Raw genomic sequence first — 20,819 nt, forward strand, 5'->3', positions numbered from 1 at the left:
ACCTGAGAGGGAGTAGTCAGTGCTGGTCATCCTCATGGCAGGTGTGTAGGAGACGCGGGGAGCCAGGTCTCGGCCCTTCTCTTTCTGCCGCCGCCGGTGCCAGGCGAACAGGCCCAGCAGCACCACAATGAGGAACAACAGGAGGACGATGCCTGTGACAGCACCCACCGAGTGCCGCTCTGCACCCAGTGCTGGGCTGATCTTGGTGTAGGGATTTAGCTCCTCCATCATGAGGGCAGCTGCGGACAGAGGGAGGGGCTGAGCCTGGGGCAGGCCTGCTTGCTCTTCAGATCTCCTCAGCCTGGGGCCTAGACTCCTAAGGTTAGGAGACCCGGGTGCTGGTCTTGGCCCTATTCTTCAGTCCCTTCAACCTCACGTGTCTGTCTTCAACTGTCTACAAAGGGTAGCGTCCCAGGGTCGTGACAGGGAGCAAATGTGATCATAGGTGGGAACCAAAATAATGGATGTTTACTGAGTGTTTTACTCTGTTCTGAAAATGAGTTACAGATATTAACTCATTTGATCTTCCCAGCAGCCCTATAAAAAGCTGTTTATAAGTCCTGTAAGAAATAAAGACTAATTATTTCCCTTTCACAGATGAAGAAACCGAGTCACCAAAAGGTTAGGTAATATGCCCAAGATCACACAACCAGTAACTGGTAGAGTGGGTTTCTCAGGAGTCAGGAAAAACTGGACTCAACCCCCTCCCTGTCTACCAACTGTGTGACTCAGAATCCTCAGTTTGCTCATTTGTAACATGGGGACAGCAATCCCACTGTGAGAACTAATGAGAGACTGACAACGAAAGCTGTGAGTGCTGTACCAGTGTGCCCAGGATTGCTGCTCCTAAAACCCCTCTTGATGATATATGTGTGGGCTGTCCCTCATCCCCCGTCAGAATGCAGTGGAAATGTCTTTTGGCCCCTTTTCTGTACTGTGGACGCTTGGGTGCCCATTCTCATCCCTATCTCCTACAGCCAACAGCAAAAACCATTTATCGAGTGCTCACTTGATGTGCCAGGCACTGTGCTGAGTCCTTTACTCACATTATGTTAACTTGGTCTTCACAACAGCACTATGGGGTCTTGTCTGACTATAGACCTGGAGCCAAGGTTGGGCCCCTTTGGGCTCCTTGGCTCTCAGCAGAACCTTGTGTCTTTCCACATGTGGAGTAACAGACCCAGCAAAAGGAAATGACCGGCCCAAGGACACCTAGCAGGTAATGGCAGATCTTCCGACTCGGTCTGCTGACCCTTCCACAGCACTGGCTTGCCGTCATCCTTGGCTCACAAAACTTGCCAAGGATGAGCAGAGGGAAGTGGTGCCTGAGAGGCCGCCTTCTCCATCTGCCTTTCCAGTGCCTGGAGCCTCCCCCTCCTCAGCCCCCGCCTCCCCATTCCACTCCCACTCTCCTCCCAATGTGAATAAAAGGAAGTCACAGAGTGTCCTTATAAAATTCAGTCAGTCCCACTGGCTACTCCCTAGAGCCTGCCCCATGGGGCCCTTTCTATGCCCCCTTCCCCGGGGACTCTGCCATCTGTGTATTACCTTGGTCACACCTGATCCCTTTGAATCCAGAGCTGCAATAGCAGGTGCCTGTGACATGGTCACAGGTGGCATTGTTCATGCACTCACACAGCTGCTGACACCCATAGCCAAAGGTTCCTGGGGCACATCCTGTGTAGCATGAAGAGAATCGGAGTCGACCGTGAGGTACGCCCACTCTCCACCCCTCCCATCCCTTATGTGGGCAGCTGTGAGGATTAGTTCTGCCTCACAGAGCGAAGCCTCTTTCTCTGTAGCTCCTGATGTGCTTTGGTTTGCTACTTGGGGCTAGACAGAACACCTATAACCCTGAGTGGGGGGACACCCACCCCTACCTCCTCCTCACCTGGTCCATATTTACACAGCATCTTCCGTGTGTCAGGCCCTGAGCCGGGTGCCACAGGGGCTTCAAAGATCAATCAAACAAGATCTGCCTCCCTCTACTCTCGCTAAGCTCCTCCCCCAGCAAAGGCTCTGCTCTGCCTCCACATGCCCCATCCCCACCCCCACTGAAGGAAGAAACTCTTAAGCCAACGTAGGCCCAACCTTCAGGTTTTCTCCTTGGGAGTTGCTCCAAAAGTCAAGGGAGCAGGCGGTGCAGGGCCCTGATGGGTGGACCTCAAAGCGGGAGGCTTCCCCTGCAGGAGGCTGAGGCCTGGCATTGACACCAGGGTCGGGACAGCTTACTCTGCTCACAGTGTCGCCCGGTGAAGCCCGTGCGGCAGGTACACTTGCCGCTGATGTGGTCACAGCTGGCACCATTCTGACACTGGCACACATACCCGCAGTCCTTCCCATAAAACGCTGCTGGGCAGCCTGAAGAGAAACAGGGCGGGGGCAACCGCTGAGGTGCAGTTGGGACCAAACCTGCCTCCTGCCCCTTCTTTCTCTGAGCATGGGGTGAGGACTAGCGACACCCTGCACGCTCCACGCGCGGAACCCTCACGCCGAAGAGGCAGGGAGTTCTTTGGACAAGGGTACCTTGGAACCAGAGGCCAGGCTGATGTCTCTTTGCTGTGCAACCACAGGCTGCTCCTCCCCACGCTGGGCCCCCTGTCCAAGGAGGGTCTGGTCTTGGTGATTGCTGGGGTACCCGATAGCTCTGGCCTTCCAGGACTTTGGGCGCCTCAACCCCCTGAGTCCGGCCAGACTCTTTAACCCCAGGGGTGGGTGGTGGGGGTGGATAGCTCCGAGCCCTGGGGCCTGCCTACTCCCTCCCTCCACTGCATGTCCAGACGATGCCCACGGCAGCCAGCAGGCCGCAGCATGGGATTCCAAATGGCTGGGAGGCTGGGAGGCGGGGCTTACGCTGCGTGCAGAAGAGTCCGGTCCAACCTGGGGTGCAGTGGCAGGCCCCATCCTCGGCGCTACAGCTCGCCCCGTTGTGGCAGCTGCATGTGTGGAAGCAGGCGGGGCCCCAGAACCCAGGTGGGCAAGCTGGGCGTGGGTGGGATGCCGAGGGTGAGGGCCAGGCAGAGAGGGGCAGACGGAGAGGGAGGGAGAGGAAGGGGGAGTGCATGTCAGCCAGGATGCCCCCGGGTGGCATTTCCTGGCTTTCACGGGGCTTAACCACTGTTCCCAGAATTCCTCCACTCACCTCTTGACCCAGTCACCCAGGATTCCCATTAAGCCCGGATTCTCTGCCCACCCTCCCAGTTCTGAGGGCTTCTGAACCTTCCCTCTTAGGGGAATGACTGTGATTTGGAGCGTGTGGTAAACTGTAAACACTGCGGTTTACAGTGTGAATACTGTGTGTACTAACTTCCCCATGAGGATGGTTGGGGGGGGGGGACTTTCCCAGGGTAGGGACTTATTTCTTCTCAGGGAGCTAATGAGCTCCCGGAGGATAGCAGGGATGTCTCCTTCATCAGAACGGAAATGCCTTCAGGCCAGTTTTTTTGTTTGTTTTGGCCACTGCCTGGCATGCAGGATCCTAGTTCCCTGACCAGGGATCAAACCCTTGCCCCCTGCAGTGGAAGTGCAGCATCTTAACCACTGGACCACCAGGGAAGTCCTGGGCCAGGGCATCTTAACTGGGACCGTTCTAGGGGTACTGGCTGGGTCTCACCCATCAGCCAAGGACTCCACAGGGCAGAGGCTGAGTCTCTGCCTTTAGATTGGGGGTCCCTGTTACCTCTGTATCAGATTGGGTTCACCTTATAGGAACAGCCCCTACAATGCTCTGCCCAGGCCTATGATGCCCAGGACATCAGTCACGTGAGCCACCCAGAGGACACCCTTGTGAGGCAACTGCCCGGGCCTCCCCTCACTTCCCTACTCCCTCTTCCTCCCCATCCAAACTTAGGGGCTACTCCTTGATCAGATGCTAGGAGTATTAATACTCAGCGTTCATAGTATTAATGATACTACGAATAACGCCCATATCTTTAATACTAACAGTTAATAATGCTAGTGATCAATCCTAGTAATCCATCACGTTAGCTATAGAGACTATATGGGACTCAGGTGGACATTCCTATCTGCAGGAGATTTCAGCCCTGGGAGGTAGAAGCGCCAGGGGCAGAGAGGTTCTGGGCAGGGAGTGGGTGTTTCTGGGCCTGACCATGGTCGGGGGCATTCCGGGGGGAGCATTCCCAGAGGGCAGCAGCTTACCCTGTGAGCAGTCCTTGCCAATCCATCCAGGGAAGCACTGACAGGAGCCATCGATGGGGCTGCAGGTCCCGTTGTTGGCGCAGGAGCAGAGCTGGGCACAGTCCTGCCCAAAGTGCCCTCCAGCACACACTGTGGGCACAGGACAGCCTGGCACCTGCCCTCCCACTTGTACTCCTCAGACCACCACCCACAGCTACACCCCCAGAAGTTCCCAGGCCACAGCCATGGCCACCTGGGGTCACGGATCTGGGTGGGAACTGCCCACCTCAGCACCCCCATCACCCTTCTCCATTACCACATCAATGAGTTCCCCCTCTTGTGTCCACAGCTGCATTCTTCGGGAGCCTCTAGTAATGATTCCCTCTGACAGGAACCAACTGAGGCCCATAGGGGTAGAATCACTTGACTTAGGTCTCACAGACAGAAGTGGTGAGGCTGGGAATCCCAGCTCTGCACTCAGTCCAGTGGTCCCTGCACTGCCCCGAAGCCTTCTGCTTTCCATTACCACACTTGTGTCAGCATCACTGATCTCACAACTGCGAGGGCAGGGAATGTTTATAGCTGGAAGGAGAGGGACAAATGCAGGGTGGCAGGTCTGTCTGCAGTTAGATGGCTGGAGGTCCGGCCCCGAATGTCTATCCCTGTCCCCCTGTTTCCTGTCTCTCCAAATCCAACCTGTTCCTTGAGCCTCAGTTCAGCCTCCTCCCCAGGAGAGCCCTCCTGGGTCCACAAGGTGCTCTTTTCCACTGAGCTCCCATGGCATTTCCACCTTGAGTCCTTTGTAGGATTTTGATCCCGGCCCCTCCTGGAGGAGTCATTCCTTGGCTCCTGGAGGAAGGGCTGGTTTCCTCAACAAAGCTGCAAGCTCCTTGAGGACTAGATATGAGTGTTCACCGAGCACCTCCCTCTCAATTCCCTCTCAATTCATCCTCCACCTGCTTCCTACAGCCTGAGCTCTCTAAAGCACAGCTCTCTTCATGGCACTCCTATGCCCTGCTCAAACATCCTCAGTGGCACCCTAGTGCCCCAGAATAAAACCTAGATCCTAGAGATCAGCACTTAAACATACCTCATCACCCAGACATTGGACCACACACCACTTTCCAAATAGCACCCCATGCCTTTCCTCCTCTGTGCTTTCACTCCAGCTGTTCCCTCCCAGAATTTCCCTGACCCTCATGCCCAGCTGTGGAAATCCTACCCTGCCTACAAGACACATCTTAAGGACCACCTCCCCGATGATCCCTCTGTAGTAGACAGCTAGTCCTTCAATATCAATTCTCTTCTTCCTTAGAAGTAGTTTTAACTGGGCGTATGTCCACCTGCACAGCAAGGTATGACCACGTGACTACATTCTGACCAATGGTAAGTGGAAATGCGTGTCTTTATGTGCCCATTCATCCTTCCTGTTGAAGAATAATGTGGATTATGGATGAGAATTGTGGGTAAGATAGCTGGAGCTCAAGCAGCTACCTTTCCTCAGAGGTGGAAGCCATGTGCTGAGGATGGCAGAACAACAAGATAGAAGGAGTCTGGGTCCCTGACATCTATGTAAGCTACCCTACCACTCCCTAGTGGCCTACTTCTGGATCTTTGCTTTTCTTTTTATCTTTTTGGTTTTTTTGTAAATGTGTGAGGGACACAAAGCTTGTCATCTTCAAGTCAGTTATTTTGGGTTTTTATGTTACTTATAGCTGACCTTAATCCTAACAGATTCACCCCGCTTCTCTGTTCTGGGAGGCTATGTCCCTGTTTGAGCTTCTAGGACCCTCTATTAGTTTCTTCCCTGGTCTTCTGTTACTGTGGCTTGTGAGCCGTTTCAGGCCAGGCCTGGGTTCCACCCGTGTCTGTACACCCACAATGCCTGGAAAAACAACAGGTGCTCAAGGCACGGTGGCTGAATATGTGGAAATAAACTGCTGCCCCTTCTCCCCCCACCCCAGCCCCCAAGTTCTGCTGGGAAAGGCTGAGCTCAGAATTTTCCCCTCTGGACTGCAGGCTTTATGAGGGCAGGGAACTTGGCTCTCTTGTTCTTTGTTGTGTCTGAGTGCCCAGCACAGTGCATGGCATACAACAAACACTCAGGAACTATTCCCCAAATGGCCAAAACTGGCCCCAGGAGCAGTGACGTTCCAGTGGGTTCTGCTGGAATCAGTGACCCCTGTCCCTTCGAGCTCCTCTCAGTTTGACACGCTCCCCTCAAAACCCAGTTCCAGCTGGCCCTACACCCTCCAAGATGGCCTCCTTGCATCCCTGTTATGGGGGAGGAAGTCCTTGAATCCCTGAGGCCCTCATTTGGCTGAGCCACACTGAGCATCAGGGGAAGGTGTTGATTCTTAAAGAAAAGCAACTTCCCCAGGCCCACATCTCTTGAAATTTGGGCTGGCACCCCTCCCTTAGGCCACACTGCCTCATATTGTCAGCCCTTCCCCAACTGGATGGTGGGCACCTGGATCTGTGGCCACTCTGTGCCTCTCCTGGACATGATTAGCAATTGAGACAAACAATACCAGGCTCTCTAGCCCAAAGCCTTGGGTTTGGGTACTAGTTTTATTTATGTATTCAACAGACACTTCTGTGGCACTTTTATGTACCACTGTTCAGAATGCTTCACAAATATTAGTTCAATTAACCTTGTAATACTCTCATTATTACATATGTTCATTATTACTAACTCTACAGATGAGGAAACTGAGGGACTGAGGGGTTAAGTAACTTGCCCAAGGTCACACAGCCAGGAAGCTCTGCCACTCACTGGCTAAGTACCTCGGAGCAAACCACATCACCCCTCTCAGTCTCTGTTTCCTCATCTTTGAAATGGGACTGATAACCCTCACCCACTGGCCTTGGGCTCTAGTTAATGGTTATGGGCACGATGGCTGATTTGGGCCCTGTGCTCTTCCCTAGCAAAAACCTTAGCTCCTTCCAGGGCAGGTCCACTGCCAGGAGGATGACATGCATCTCACCTGTTTGCAGCTCAGCCTCCAGCTTTGGCTTCCTGAAAAGCAGGTCATCCAGCATGCTCTTCCCTGCCTCTGGGAGGTACATGATGTGGGGAACCCATCCCCTAGTCCTGGCCCTCTGTGGGGAGCCGGGTGCCAGAGATGCTCCACTGACACCCATCCTAAAACCAACTCTGAGCTTCTCTAACAAGACTTCTCTAACAAGTCTTATCTTTGAAGTCTTTCTCACATATGCAAGGCTGACAAATTCACCCACAGAGCTGCTAATGTGATCAGTCTAATACATTAATTGGTTAACTTCTTAGCTGAATCAAGAGTGAGGCAAAGAGAGGTGTGGTGGAGAGAAGGGGGACTGGTGAAAAGAAAACATCTGGTTGTATTTAATCTATGTTTAATGATTCTGCATAAGCAGTGTCTGTAATTTGTAACTCGCTGGAAAGCCAGTCATTAGAAAGCGTCAGTTCAATTTTTTACAAGGTTTGAGACTTAACCGGGGCAGTTGCCATTAATAGCAAACTCTGTTAGATCTATGTGTGGAAAATACTCATTAGGCCAGCGGGCGATAAATCAGACATTGCAGGATGTGAGAGTTACTCCTCGGGCTGCTTAGGTCCTAATTTAGACCTGGCCTATCTGTATTGACAGCTGGGTCTCCGATGTTTAATAAGTAAACCTCGACACGTCAGGTTATGATTAAACTGCCCTAGGAGGACTGCAAGCAAATGAAACTGTCACGTATGTTTCCCTGGGGTCCAAACTTCTCATGACCTCAAAGCATCACGGAGTTAACTTTCCACTCATACATATTAATGGCCCACACACTTAGAAAAATAGCCGAGCTCAGTGGTCATTATTCATCAAAAGAATCCAGTCCCCTGGGAGGCAGTGAGCTCTCAAAGGAAGTATTTAAGCAGAGGCCAGATGAGACTCTCACAGATGACCTTGAAGTTGCTTTTAGCTCTAAGTTTACCTTAGACTAAGATCCTTTCGGCTCCTTACAGGTTAAAGTACAAATTCTGCAACCTTGTCTTCAAAACTTTCCAGGAGTCCCCAGACTACCTTCTCAGTCCCCTTTGCCGTCCACAGCCCCTGCATCCTCCTGCCATTCCCTATGGCTGGATAGTCGCATATGCACGCCTCTGTGCTTTGCCCAGATTGGTTCCTCTACCCACAATGCCTTTCTTCCATCTCTGCCTTTTAGGCTAAGGCCCAGCTGAAGTCCTACACGGCACGGAGCCGTCCCCCAAATCCACCCTGCCTTGGCCTAACTAAGCCAGGGACAGCAGCAAGCAATGGTGTGCAACGGAGCCAGCTTCTACCTTCACACTGGCTATTAAATATTCGGGAATTTCACGACCGGTGTTAAACCGGTACCTTAGAATCAGCCATGGTGGGAATATCTACAGCATGGAAATTTGCAAATGATACAGATTAGGGCTTCCCCCCCCCCCCCCCCCCCCCCCCAGAGAGCCAGTTTAGCAGCACACCAATTCAATAAGCTTTATCTCCCTTTTCAACTCCCGTTGAGTGGAAGAGTTGGCTGGAGTTGGTGCTGTGGATTCTGCAGCTGAGACAGGAAAGCGTGTGGTGAGGGATTAGTGTTGGCCTGAGTGTGAGGGGAGAAGGGCTGGGAAGTTGCCATCTCCAGCGAAGCCAGAACTGTCTCCTCTGAGCTCCCACAGTGTTCTCTGCCTTTCCCACTTGGCACTCAGCACAAGCCATTTGGGGTCACTTCATATGTGGACCTCATCTACGCTTGTTTCAATTTTTATCTGCTTAGACTGGGCTTTGGAGTCAGAATTTGTTTCTCAGCTCTGCCGCTTCTAGCTGTGAGACCATGGAGAAGTCATTTAACCTCTCTGAGCCTGTTCCTGCAACTGCATCATGGCTTTGTCTCACACCCCGTGGTGTGTCCAATTCTTATTAAGGTAGGTCTAAGCCCTGAAGAGCCAAGGAGCTGCCTCCACAGAGTATGATGAGAATCCTGAACCTTCCTTCCCTGCTACTTCCCTCCTGGGACTCCTCGTCTCGCTGGTCCACACACCTTCCCCCTGGAAACAGTACCTTGGTTGCAGAGGGTTCCGGAGAATCCGGGGAGGCACTCACAGATGCCGCTGGCGTGATGGCAGGGCCCGCTGCTGTGCACGCAGAGGGGGCACGGCTGGGCGCAGCTGTGGCCATAGAACCCGGGGGCGCAGACTGGGGGTGAAGGGGAGAGGGTGGTCAGCAGCCCAAGGGGCCCCAGCCAGCCTGGCTACTTGTCCAGTCCCACACAGCGATGAAGAGAGGCTTCTCAGAAGCATGGGGAGAGTCGCGTCTGCCCCACACCTGGGAGGGCCCGTCCCTTTCTACAGAGAGGAGTTGTGGTCTGGTCCTGTTTCTACTGGGGAGCCAGGCTAGGCCCTGAACTTGGGGACAGAAAAGTCAGGGCCAGGAGAAAGGGGATTAGAGGGAGGGACTTGATGGGGACTGACTGTGTAAGCCCAGCCTCTCAGGCCAGTCCTAGTTCCAGCTGGGAAGGCTGGGGAGGATGAGCTGTCCGAGGTCTGAGGGGTAGGGTCTCAGCCTTACTTCTCTGGCATAAGGATCCTCGGAAGCCCGGGGCACACTCGCAGCTCCCATCCTCTGGGGAGCAGGAACCGCCGTTCTCGCAGCTGCAGGACACGGAGCAGTTGGGGCCCCAGCGACCGGGCGGACACGTGCTGTCACAGTGGATGCCTGTGGGCCAGAGGCAGACTCAGGTCAGTGGTAAGAGGCGAGGGTGAAAGGAAGAATGGGGGGGGGGTACTATGCAGTAAGAAGAGGTGGAGGCAAACACAGTAAATCTGGGAATATGGAGGAGAAAAACAGAGAAGCTTGGCTGGTCAGGGAGGGCTTCCAGGAAGAGGCGATGCCTGAACTGAGTCCTAAAGACCAAGGAGGAATTGACCAGATACAGGAAACCCTATGTGCAAAGAGCAGGAGGCAGGAGAGAGAATCACGCCTTGAAAGATAAAACAGCATAGTGTGGTTGAACCATAAAGTAGGAGATGGGATACGGCAAGAGATGAGATTGTGGGAATCAGAAGGGATCAGGTCATGAAGGGCTTCCTTTGTCTTTGACATCTTAGCTGGAATCCAAGGCTAGTGCAGCAAGTGAGTGCCATTATAGGGGCTACATGAGCTGGGAGTGAGTTACCTGCCCACCCACGTTAGCCCAGGAGCCACCGATCCTTGCTGGGCCCTAGCCAACCAGCCCCTGGGCAGTGGCTTAGAGAATGGGTGGGGTCTTTTCAGATTCTTTTGACCACAGTCCTCAGTGCAATATGTATTTTATATCAAATGTGCACACACATGTATAATAGAAACCAACATTTTGCAAATGACATTTACTGTCACTGTGATGCAATCTGATGTTTTCTCTGCACTATGATGTATTCTATGTCCTTAAGAAAAAAAAAAGCTAGCTGTGACCCAAAAAATTGATTTAATGACCTTCAGTTTGACATACAGTGGCCTATGTGGGAAGGGATGGAATCTGTCAAAAAGAAAGAGGAGCAAGGCCTACATGGTCTTTTTTGAGCTGAGATAAAGGAAATATGTGTTGGGGTGATTACAGCCTGAAGGCTGAGAAGAATTTTAAAAGGCCTGAGGCTGGATGCCCAGCTCTGGCGTGGGGTTTCCTCCCAGGCAGAAAGGCTTCTAGTCCGCCACGCGTAAGGTGAATGGACCATGGGGACCCAGGAGACCAATTTGGCTTTGGAAGGTGAATATCAGAGGCTCAGAGAGGAGCAGAATTAGTTTACAAAGCACGTCTGCCTTGTTATAAGGAAAGGGATCGTGAGAAAGAAAAAGAAAGAGGGAGGAAGACATTCAGGCTCAGTGAACAGAGCCGGTCCTAGCAGCAGCAGGAGAGCGGTGGGGCCAGTTTAGAGGCAGGCTGGAATTATACAAGCTTACCTGGGTGGGTGGGGAAAGGCGAGGGGGCAGAACAGGGGGAGAGAGTGGAGAGGGAGGGGATGCAACAGGCTTCACTCTCCTCCAGCACCTCAGTCTAGCCCATGCTCCCTCCCTGGGCCTCCCTCCCTGTGACAGCTCAATTCTGCAGCAGGGTCGAGGCTTCAGATGCCACTTTGCAGGAAATAGGCCTCTGAATGGAGGGAATGGGGTGCGGGGAGCTTCTTCCTGGGAATACAGTCTTTCCCCAGTGAGAATCTGGTGGTCACATTTCCTCCTCAGTGGAGGTCTCTCCCAGTGGAGTTTCAGGTGCACAAGAGGTGAAGCCCGGACAAGCAACACGGATGGACCGAAGGGGAGCCTGGGGCGAGGGAAACCACAAAGCTGTTTAAAACCAAAAGCCATGATCTGCCCCAAGGAATTCTCTGGCCTGTGGTTGTTGAAAACAACCTGTTCAGACTGCAGGCCGAGGGACCCTGCTGCTCTTGGGAGGCGCGCTGGACTATGGAGGAGCTCCACTGTCTGACCTCCAATCCCTCCTGTGCAGCAAGCACGCTTGGTTAGGCTGCCCAAGGCTCTTTCCCATAGTTGTAGGCTTTTCCCTAAAACTGTATGCAGATATTACTGTGATTAATAAAACACGATGCATGCAAAACACCCCTGAATTCATGGCAGCTTGTTGCTATCATGTTTTCCCCCAAATCAGTGGATGTTAAAAGTACAGCTACTCTCATGTGTGGGATCCTCCAAATGTTTTCATGTCAAAAAGGTGTCCTCGCGCTTCCCTGGTGGCGCAGTGGTTGAGAGTCCGCCTGCCGATGCACGGGACACGGGTTCGTGCCCCGGTCCGGGAAGATCCCACATGCCGCGGAGCGGCTGGGCCCGTGAGCCGCTGAGCCTGCGTGTCCCGAGCCTGTGCTCCGCAACGGGAGAGGCCACAACAGTGAGAGGCCCGTGTACCGCAAAAAAACAAAACAAAACAAAAAAGGTGTCCTCTTTTTTGGAGATTAAGAACCACAGGTGTAAGGTGATCATGCTCAGATTGCTGCAAGGGCCCACCGGGTTCTAGGATCTGCCAATTATTCTAGTCTAGGCCTGGTTCTGTGGGTGTGGGGCTCCTGTTTGAGGCTGTTATATGTCCTAAGAGCTCCCTGAAACTTAAGACATTGGCATCTAAGTGGAGAGAAGGGTCCAGGGTTTCCCCTTGCGTGGAAAAGCCAGTTGCACCGGTGCAGTCAAAGGGCTTGACCTTGGCCTAAAGGGAGGCTCTCCAACTACAGCTTCTGAAGAGGAGTGGTATCATCAGTTAGTTGCCTTCTCTAGGCCCTGTTTTCCCTATTGTTGAATGGGGATAATAATCCCCCTTAGGGGTCCTTCCCATTCTTACCCTTAGGGAATCTCTTTGCTTTATCTTTCAGGGCCCCCTACACATCCACACTGGTGGGTAAAGCTAGGCTAAGAATCTATATATTGTGACCTCTAGTTCATGTCACAAGGCTAGCAGCAATTCAGCAGCCCACATCCTTCAGGGACTGTTTTGGGTTTTGGGGTCTTCGTTCTCCAGGAAGTCTTCCTGAATGTCTGCCTAGGGATTCAAGCATCTATTTGATAGTGGCATACAACTTTGTCCCTATCATTTGAATATTTCATATATATGGGTCCTGTGAAGACAGGGACTATGGCTTCTTGACACTTCTGACTCTCTTTATCCAGGTGCTCCTAATGGGCAGGGAAATGATCTTGGTCATTCTTGCATCTCTAGTACCCAGGACAGTGTCTGGGACACAGTAGGTGCCCAGGGGCTATTGCTGTTGAATTTTGCCATTTACTGCTGGGCCTAGCACAGTGCCGGGCACATGGTAGCTGCCAAATAAAGACTCGGTGATGGCTTGAGTCAATAAATGCTAGCTGAATGAATAAATGGTTCCCCTTTACAGTGCAATCCAGTGTCTCCCATCCTGTTGGCACTAATGTCCTGAGACCTTGGGCAGCTCCCTTTCCTCATCTGTAGCATAGGAGGTTGGAGCGGAACGTCGTCAAGGTCTCCTTCACTTCAAGGGGAAAGGCCATACATGGTTATAGGCCAGCTTCTTTCAATTTATTTCAATAAACACTGAGTAAGCACCTGCTATGTGCAGGGCAAGGTGAATTAGATATCATGCCAGTCAAGAAGTGTGTGGCTAAGGGGGGCAAGGGGAGAAGACACGCACATGCTTAGAGCAAAGAGAAACAAGTGTTGCGCCTAGGCACAAGCAACATGCCGGGGGCTCGGTAGTCAGCAGTGGGTGGGGAGGGCTTGCCGAGCAGGGGGCTGGGGCTTTCCCCTGCGCCCTCACTGTCTTTCCTTGGTTTCCTTCTGCTTGACAAATCTCAGGACATCAATTGCTCCTTTGAAACGACTTCAGGACCACGTTTGGGGAAATTAGTTTTAGAACAGCAGAGACCTTGCTGAAAGGTTGTCCATCAAAGACATAAGTTTTAAGCACCAGATGTCATTGAAATCTTATCGGTTCACTCGAAATTAAGGCAATGAAAAATTAAAATGGATTTCCATTTGGCTCCAGCTAAGAGTCTAGGGTGCCAGTAACCAGTGTGGAGCCTAGCTCTGTACTAAGCGGCAGGGCAAGGGAGTCAGGTCGGAGATGCTACAGAGGAAGCAATGTCCCCAGCCCTCAGCTGCTCAGAAACTTTCCGGTCGCGGAGAACAGAGGTTGCCCGGCAGCCTGGTGTGAATTATTCCTGTGAGGACCTACACTGCCAGCAATGCCTGTATTTCTTTCTCCTTGCTGTCCATCACTTTGGGAATGGCCAGTGGGTTCATTCACGTAACATTAACACTGTATTTGTGGCTTACACTTACTGAGCACCTATTACGTGCCAGGCACTGTTAGCGCTTACAGGTATTAACTCATCTAAACTTCAAAATGATCTTGTAGTTATAAGGATTATAATTATCTGCATTTTATGGATGGAGGATTCAGGCCCTGAGAGGGTAAAGGACTTGCCCAAGGAGGTCTGGTGCCAGCTCTGTGTTCTTAACCGTCTCTCAGTGTGTGGCAGGCAGTGGATACAGTGGTGAACAAGGCAGATGTGGTCCCTGCCTCCACAGAACTGATGCTCAAGGTGGCAAGATAATAAACAAGGTGGTCAAGATAATAAACAAATCGTTACTCAAATCAGAGTTCAGTGACAATTAAAGTAAGTACAGCAAAAGGCTGTGAGAATTAATTAAAGGGGCTCTTTCATAGTCTTGGCCAGGTTGGGGAGGTGGTAGTATCAGGGGGAGAGAGCCTTCCCAGAGGAAGTCATCTTTACGTCGAAATATGATGGATGAGAAGGTGTTATTAGGTGAAGAGAAGGGGAAAGGGTGATCTAGGCAGAGGGAATGCACATTTGAGGCCTGGAGTCAGGGAGGGTGGTTGGCCCAGGTGGTGGAGTGAAGTGAGTGATGGGAGGGCGCAAAAGAGAGGTGGAGGAGTTGGGCAGGGCCTTACAGGGCCATGTGGACCCCAGGTCACTGTAAGCATTTTGGATCAGTGTCTTGGGAAGCCATGGAGCCATCCTGAGCAGGGACTGATGTGAACGGATCTGGCCACCATGTGCAGAGCGGATGCAGCTGTGCAAGAGGGGAGGCCCACAGAAAAACGGGAGGCCGAGGCAGTGCCTGCTGAGAGATGGTGCTCAGTGGACGAGGGTGGTGGCAGTGGCTGGTGAGAAATGGATGGACGTGCCATCTATTTAGGAGGTGAGCTGCCAGGACACATGTAGGGGCCAGGAGTGAGCCTGGGCTAAGGAGAAAGTTCCCTGTCCGCCTCTCCACCATATCCCCTGCAAACGCAGGTTAAGCACCCACACCTCCGTCTGCATTTTTTAAACTGGTCTGTCCCTAGCCCTTAGAACAGAGCCTGCACATACTAGGTGTTCAATTAATATTTGTTTACTCAAAGGGAATGAAATGGAGAACTGAAGCCCAGAGGATATAAAGAAAAGGTGCATATGTAGGAAGCAAGAAGAAGAAAAGGTGAAGGAACAGTCAAGAGAAGCAGGAGAATACCAAGAGCTCAGTTTCACAGGACCAGGATGGTGGCATGGCAGAGGGGGTTACCTGTCCATCCGGCCAGGCAGCAGCAGTGGCCTGTGACGGGATCGCAGCCATCGGCGTGGCTGCAGTCACAACGCTCACTGCAGTTCAGCCCAAATGTGCCATCCTGTGGAGAGAAGGGGGAGAAATGACGAGACCTAGACCCTCAGAGGTTCTCACACTTCTTTCGGATGTTGATGACAAAACTGAGCCACTGCCCAACAAGGATGAAGAGAAACTGGGGCTGGAGCGCTGTGGAGGCACTTTTTATAACCGGGGATCCAGTGAAGCTACTCCAAATAATTCTTTGGCTGCATTACGAAGAGTATGCAGTTTGGAGGGAGGGAGGTGTTGGTGCTGCCCTACCTCTCAATGGTCAAGCTCAGAGAGCTGTAATGATCATTAATTAAAATTGTGAATGAAAATGCACCTTGCGAATTTTTAAACATTGATCACATGTGAGGAATGACTATGATTTTTTCTTTGTGGGTAAGAAGGTGGCGGTCAACATTTGTTGTGTGCTCATCAGGTATCAAGAGTCTCATATAATTCATTTCTCTCAATCTTCACAACAACTCTATGAGATGGTTCCATTATATTCAATATTTAAAGATGAGGTGAAGTAACATGCCCCAGGTAACACGGCTAGGATGAGGCAAAGGCAGGATTGGAACCCAGGACTGTAGGACTCATTCAACAATATCCTATCGGTTTAACTTAACTTGTATCTTAGACTAAGATCCAGGGATTAAGTCTAGGTGGGTTATTACTGGATAATGCTTGGTTTAGTCCTCCCAATCTTGATCATAAAATTATAGACTGTTGGAGCCAGAAAGAAGCTTAGACGTTATTATCAAGGAATGGCAACTCTGATGGATTAGTAAGAGCTGTCCTGTAGCACTGTGTCAAGAAGGATTCTGAAGCTGCATCTGGGCTCAGGTAAATGTGCCAGAGTCAATAACGTTTCCCAAGAGCACCCAGGGGAAAGTGAGGCCACATCACCATATCTGCTAGGTATCTGTCATTTTATAGATGAGAGGGCTGAGGCCAGAAGTAGGACAGAGAGGTTAGAGCTAGGGCTGAGACCTGAATCCAAGTGTCCCACCACCTGGTCCAGTGCTCTTCTCTGTGCACCTCTGTGGACAAAAAAAACTACAGGGAAAGGGCATGGGGGGCAGATGGGCCCACCCCGTCCTTCCCCGCCCCACACTCACCGGGCAGGGCAGTTCGCAGTTGTCCCCCAGCCAGCCAGGGGTGCAGAAGCAGGAACCATCGGTGGGGCTGCAGGCCGCTCCATTGGCACAGGTGCAGCTCTCGTTGCAGTTCAGGCCCCACGTCCCACTGGGACACGGCAGGGTGCAGTCGAGGCCCTGCCACCCTGAGGGGAGGGAACGAGGCTGTCACCTCTCCATCTAGGCCCAGCATGGCTTTCTGCCCACTCCCCCCAGCTCTGTACAAGGCATCATACCCAAACCACCCCTTCTCTGATTGCTAGGTTAGAACACACATTCCACATTCGGAGTCCACTCAGAAACACAGCAAGGCTGTTGAGAGAGCGGGGGCTAGAACCTGGGTCTCCTGCCTCCCGGTTCTCACTGTTTTTGCCATAGGTGGGTGATCCCACCTGGGACAGGGAACCAGTGGAGGCGGAGAGGGCTATCTGTGCCGAGGGTATACTCAGGAAGCTTATCTCAGGGCCCTGTGTTTTGGTGATAGGCTGATTTCCCATTCTGAGGCTGGTTACTGGCTTGTCTGCCCTCAGATCCATTTCTCCCCTTCCCCTGCTCTGTTCTGTATCCCAGGGGGCTGACCCCTGCAGCTGCTCCCAGATGGGCTTGCCAGTGGGAGACCTGGCCGGTGATGGGAGGGCGGGAGCAGGAGAGATGCCAGGTATCTCCTCTTCCTTCTCTGCTATGAGCAGGGCCTCTGGTGGTGGCTGTGTCTCAGTGCTCCAGCACCATCTTGCAGCCCCTCTGCCCACATCCCAGCTCCCACCAGATGGCCCTCACTCCCAGGCTCTGGGAACTCCACTTCCTCCCTTTGTCCCTTTCCCCCTGGAAGTGGTAGCAACTGTGGGAGAAGCTACTACTTTCTGGGTTGCTCATGTTCCCTTGTAAGTCCTTTCAGCTCTTCTAACACTGTGGTAACAAATCCCCTTTATTACATTCCTGCTGTTGAAGTCCCTGGCATGGGTCTCCTTGGCTGGAACCTGACATATAGGCTCCCCGACCCTGCATGTGGGTGGGTGGGGCAGGAGCAGCCCGGACCCCTCAGCCGGCAGCCCACCTGGGCACTGTGCACATCTGAGGGGATGGGATTGGGAAAGAAGGCACATTACCCTCCTTGCAGGTGCAGGAGCCATCTACTGGGGAGCAGGTGCCACCGCTGTTACAGCTACAGACGGATGAGCAGTTGGGGCCGTAGGTCCCTGCTGCACAGGGAACTGCACAGACCTCCCCCTAGAAAAGGAGGAGGGGAATTTTGGGTCAGAGGTTGCCCCATGCTGGGTGGTTGTGGCAGGTAGAATAATGCCCACCCCCGCCTCCCCCCCACCATGTTCTAATCACTGGAACCTGTGAATATGTTACCTTACGTGACAAAAGGGACTTTACAGGCGTGACTAAGGACCTTAAGACAGAGGAAGTGTCTTGGATTAGCCAGGTGGGCCCAAATCACAAGTGTCCTTATGAATAGAAGATGACCAAAAAGGTAGCCTCGAGAAGTCCTCCATCTGCCTGCACTGACTTTGAAGATGGAGGAAGGGGGCCACAAGCCAAATAATGCAGGGGCCTCTAGAAGCCAGAGGCCTCATTTTACAGCCAGCAAGAAAACGGGGACCTCAGTCCCACAACCCTAGGAACTGAATTCTGCCAACAATCCAAATGAGCAGAAAACAGATTCACCCCTAGAGCCTCCAGAAAGGAACACAGCCTGCTGACACCTTGACTTTAGTCCTGTGAGACCCATACCAGACTTCTGACCCACAGAAATGTAAGACAGTATATTTGTTTTGTTTGAAGCCACTAATGTGCTAATTTGTTACAGCAGTGATAGGAAAGCAATACAGTGATCCTCACTATTTGCGGGAGGGGTCAGGCCTCCAGCTCTAGGATGGGCAAAGCCCTCAGGAAACTTGACCCCTGAATCTGTATTAGGTCACAGCAGCATGGAATTTAACCCTCTGCCTCTCAACCAATCTTATTTGATTCTCACCAGCAACCCCTTGACGCAGATAATAATATCCTATCCCTGAACCTCAGAGAAGTTAAATGTAAATTATAATAGCTAATGCCCATTAAGTCCTTTCTCAATATCCAGCACCATGCATACATCATCTCATTTAATCCTCATAAACCTTCAGCAGACAGGAACTAATGCCTCAGCGTTATTCCCACTTAATAGATAGAACAATTGTCAGAGAAGTTACGGAATTCAGCCCAGGTCATGGAGCTAAACATGGCTGATCTCTGTTTGAACCAAGGCTGTCTGCTTAACCATTCTGTCACCAGGTGTCATAAACCAGCTTTCCTGGAAAGCATTCTCTGAGATGGAAGGAGTGCCTTCATCCATCCTGAATCGTGAATCTGGGTGACACCCTACAGGATCCACTATACCAGGCCTCCTTGGGTGGGCTCTCAGCTCCAGTAAGGAGTTCAGAGTGAGGACAAGTCACAGAGCCACCAGGAATGGGAACTTGAGAGGCCTTCAGGGGTGGGAGCATTTAATCAGAGAAAGTGGGGTAAAGGCTATCCAGGTGGGAAGAGTGTGGACAAGAGTACAGAGGAATATGAGAGCTGGGAATGTTCTAGGGGTAGCAGGAGGGGGAGTTTGTGTAGGGAGGGGCAAGGGAGATATTTAAGAGGTGTTGGTAGCCTTGAATGCCAGGTACTCTCTTCTCAGAGTACCCAGGATGTGCCTTCCCCACCCAGGAACCCACGCTGGGGCTGTCTATATGGTCACTGGATGTTGAATTTCCCACTGTCTCCCGCTAGGGACCATCTCCAGCCAGCTTCTCAGGTCTTGCTCTGAGGTTTACTACAGGAATGCTGATGCATGGGCCAGGATACCAGAGCTTGCCTGGGCCCCACTAGCTGTGTGACACTGGATAGATTACTGCCCCTCTCTGAGCCTCACTTCCAGCATCTGTGAAACGAAAGCCTTGAAGTAGGGGAGCCCGGGCAACTGGCCTCACCCCCATTTAGGTCACAGAGAGACCTTATTATGGCCCGTGGTGAAGAGGCTCTTCTCTAGCCCTTGTCTCCTGTCCCACCTGCACAGGCTGAGTCAGGGAGGAGGGTCTGGGAAGTGCAGAGTCCTGTACCAGAAGGTTCCATGGTTCCCACTCTTTCCCCTGCCAGTTCTTGGCAGACCCTGACCAGCTGGAATCTGTTAGCGCTCCCATTACCCAGAAAATTCTAACTTCTCCAGGACTATAAATAGCCCAAAAGATTATGTTTAAGCTCTGAGGGCCTTGGCCGGGGTGCAAATTGCGTGCTCAGTTTATGATTTTCTCTGTGTGAGTTTACTTTAAGAGGAAGGGTTTTCTCTCCTGGCATCCTCATTAGTGTCTCCAACCCCGGTCCTCCTAGGAGGCCTCAAGGGGCCTGTGAGTCCTACTGTGGGTCTGCTGGTGGGGCTCAGAGAGGACTGACCACCCTGCCCTGCTCTAGGGGGCAAGATGCAGAGCACCCGCCTCGAGATATCTGCTCTCCAGAAGGCTGCACCAGGGCCCATTTTCTCCCAGTGTAGCCTGTGCATGGATATGGACAGTCAGCTTGGCCTTACAACAGCCCTGGGAAGCCCCCAGGTGACAGGACTTTAGCTTCCCAGAGAAAGAAGTAGAGACAGAGAGGGGCAGGGACTTATCCAGGGCCCCACGGTGTATCAGTGAGGGCGAAGGAGAAAGAACCAGATCTTTCCAGAAAGGTGGCAGAGCCCAGTGGTTAGAGAATGGAGTCTAGTGCCATCCTGCTTCCACTACGTATTCACTGTATGACCTTGCACAATTTACTAAACCCCTTGGGGACTCAGTTCCTCCATCTGTAATACAGGAATAATAATGCCCCTACTTCATAGGACTGTTAAGAGGATTAAATTAGTTATAGATGAAGCAGACAGAACAGTTCCTGGCAGGTAGAAAGCACTATAAGAGCTATTATTACTACAAAGAAATAGTATGTCTTACGAAAAGAATACACAAGACCCTCAAAGGTTTCAGCAGAAGGCATCTCTGGAGGAGGGATCCATCTCTCTTGATGAACAAAGGCCGGGCCCTGTGCAGGAGAGGAGGGCTGGCGTTCACATGGGGCATGTGACCTCACGTCCCCAGGTTCACCCTCCTGCCACCTCCTCCAGGCTGTCTCCCTGGTTCCCCTCGTCACAGCTGAACAGGCCAGACTTTTCCCATGGTTTTGGGGGATGGAAGATGACCACTCACTGAGGGGCTACCATGTGCCAAGAGCTGTGTGTTCCAAACACTTTCCATTTGTTAGCTCCTGATGGCAAAAAATCCAGGGGTTCTGTGGCTCCCATCACACACAGGAAGCAGAATATTGTCTGGTCTAAGGAAGAGTCCCATGCTACCACACCAACTCTGAGCCTCCCTGGGGGCTCTTGTGCAAAGGGAAAGCCAGGCCAGATCCTGGTCTATGGTTCCATGCCCCATCCTGCCACCTCCTACC

The 20,819-nt window shown here is 52.1% G+C and overlaps 1 protein-coding gene across 11 annotated transcripts in view; it reads right to left on the reverse strand.

The window, feature by feature from the left end:
- MEGF11 (multiple EGF like domains 11) overlaps positions 1-20,819 on the reverse strand; it is a gene marked incomplete at its 5' end in the record, with an annotated part of 235,928 nt that overhangs the window by 15,711 nt on the left and 199,398 nt on the right. For 4 of the 11 annotated variants that reach the window (XM_082844320.1, XM_082844313.1, XM_082844321.1 and 1 more), the window contains 7 exons: positions 3-239; positions 1,549-1,677; positions 2,233-2,361; positions 9,693-9,839; positions 15,163-15,265; positions 16,353-16,516; positions 17,477-17,597. In XM_082844320.1, coding sequence (XP_082700446.1) covers positions 3-239; positions 1,549-1,677; positions 2,233-2,361; positions 9,693-9,839; positions 15,163-15,265; positions 16,353-16,516; positions 17,477-17,597 — 1,030 coding nt within the window. Of the gene's footprint in view, positions 1-2; positions 240-1,548; positions 1,678-2,232; positions 2,362-2,853; positions 2,983-4,158; positions 4,288-9,185; positions 9,321-9,692; positions 9,840-15,162; positions 15,266-16,352; positions 16,517-17,476; positions 17,598-20,819 lie in introns of all 11 variants that reach the window. The other 7 variants (XM_082844317.1, XM_082844314.1, XM_082844311.1 and 4 more) reach the window with 3 other exon arrangements.

This window comes from Leucopleurus acutus (genome assembly GCF_964270905.1).
Source record: "Leucopleurus acutus genome assembly, chromosome: 1".
NCBI lineage: Eukaryota > Metazoa > Chordata > Mammalia > Artiodactyla > Delphinidae > Leucopleurus > Leucopleurus acutus.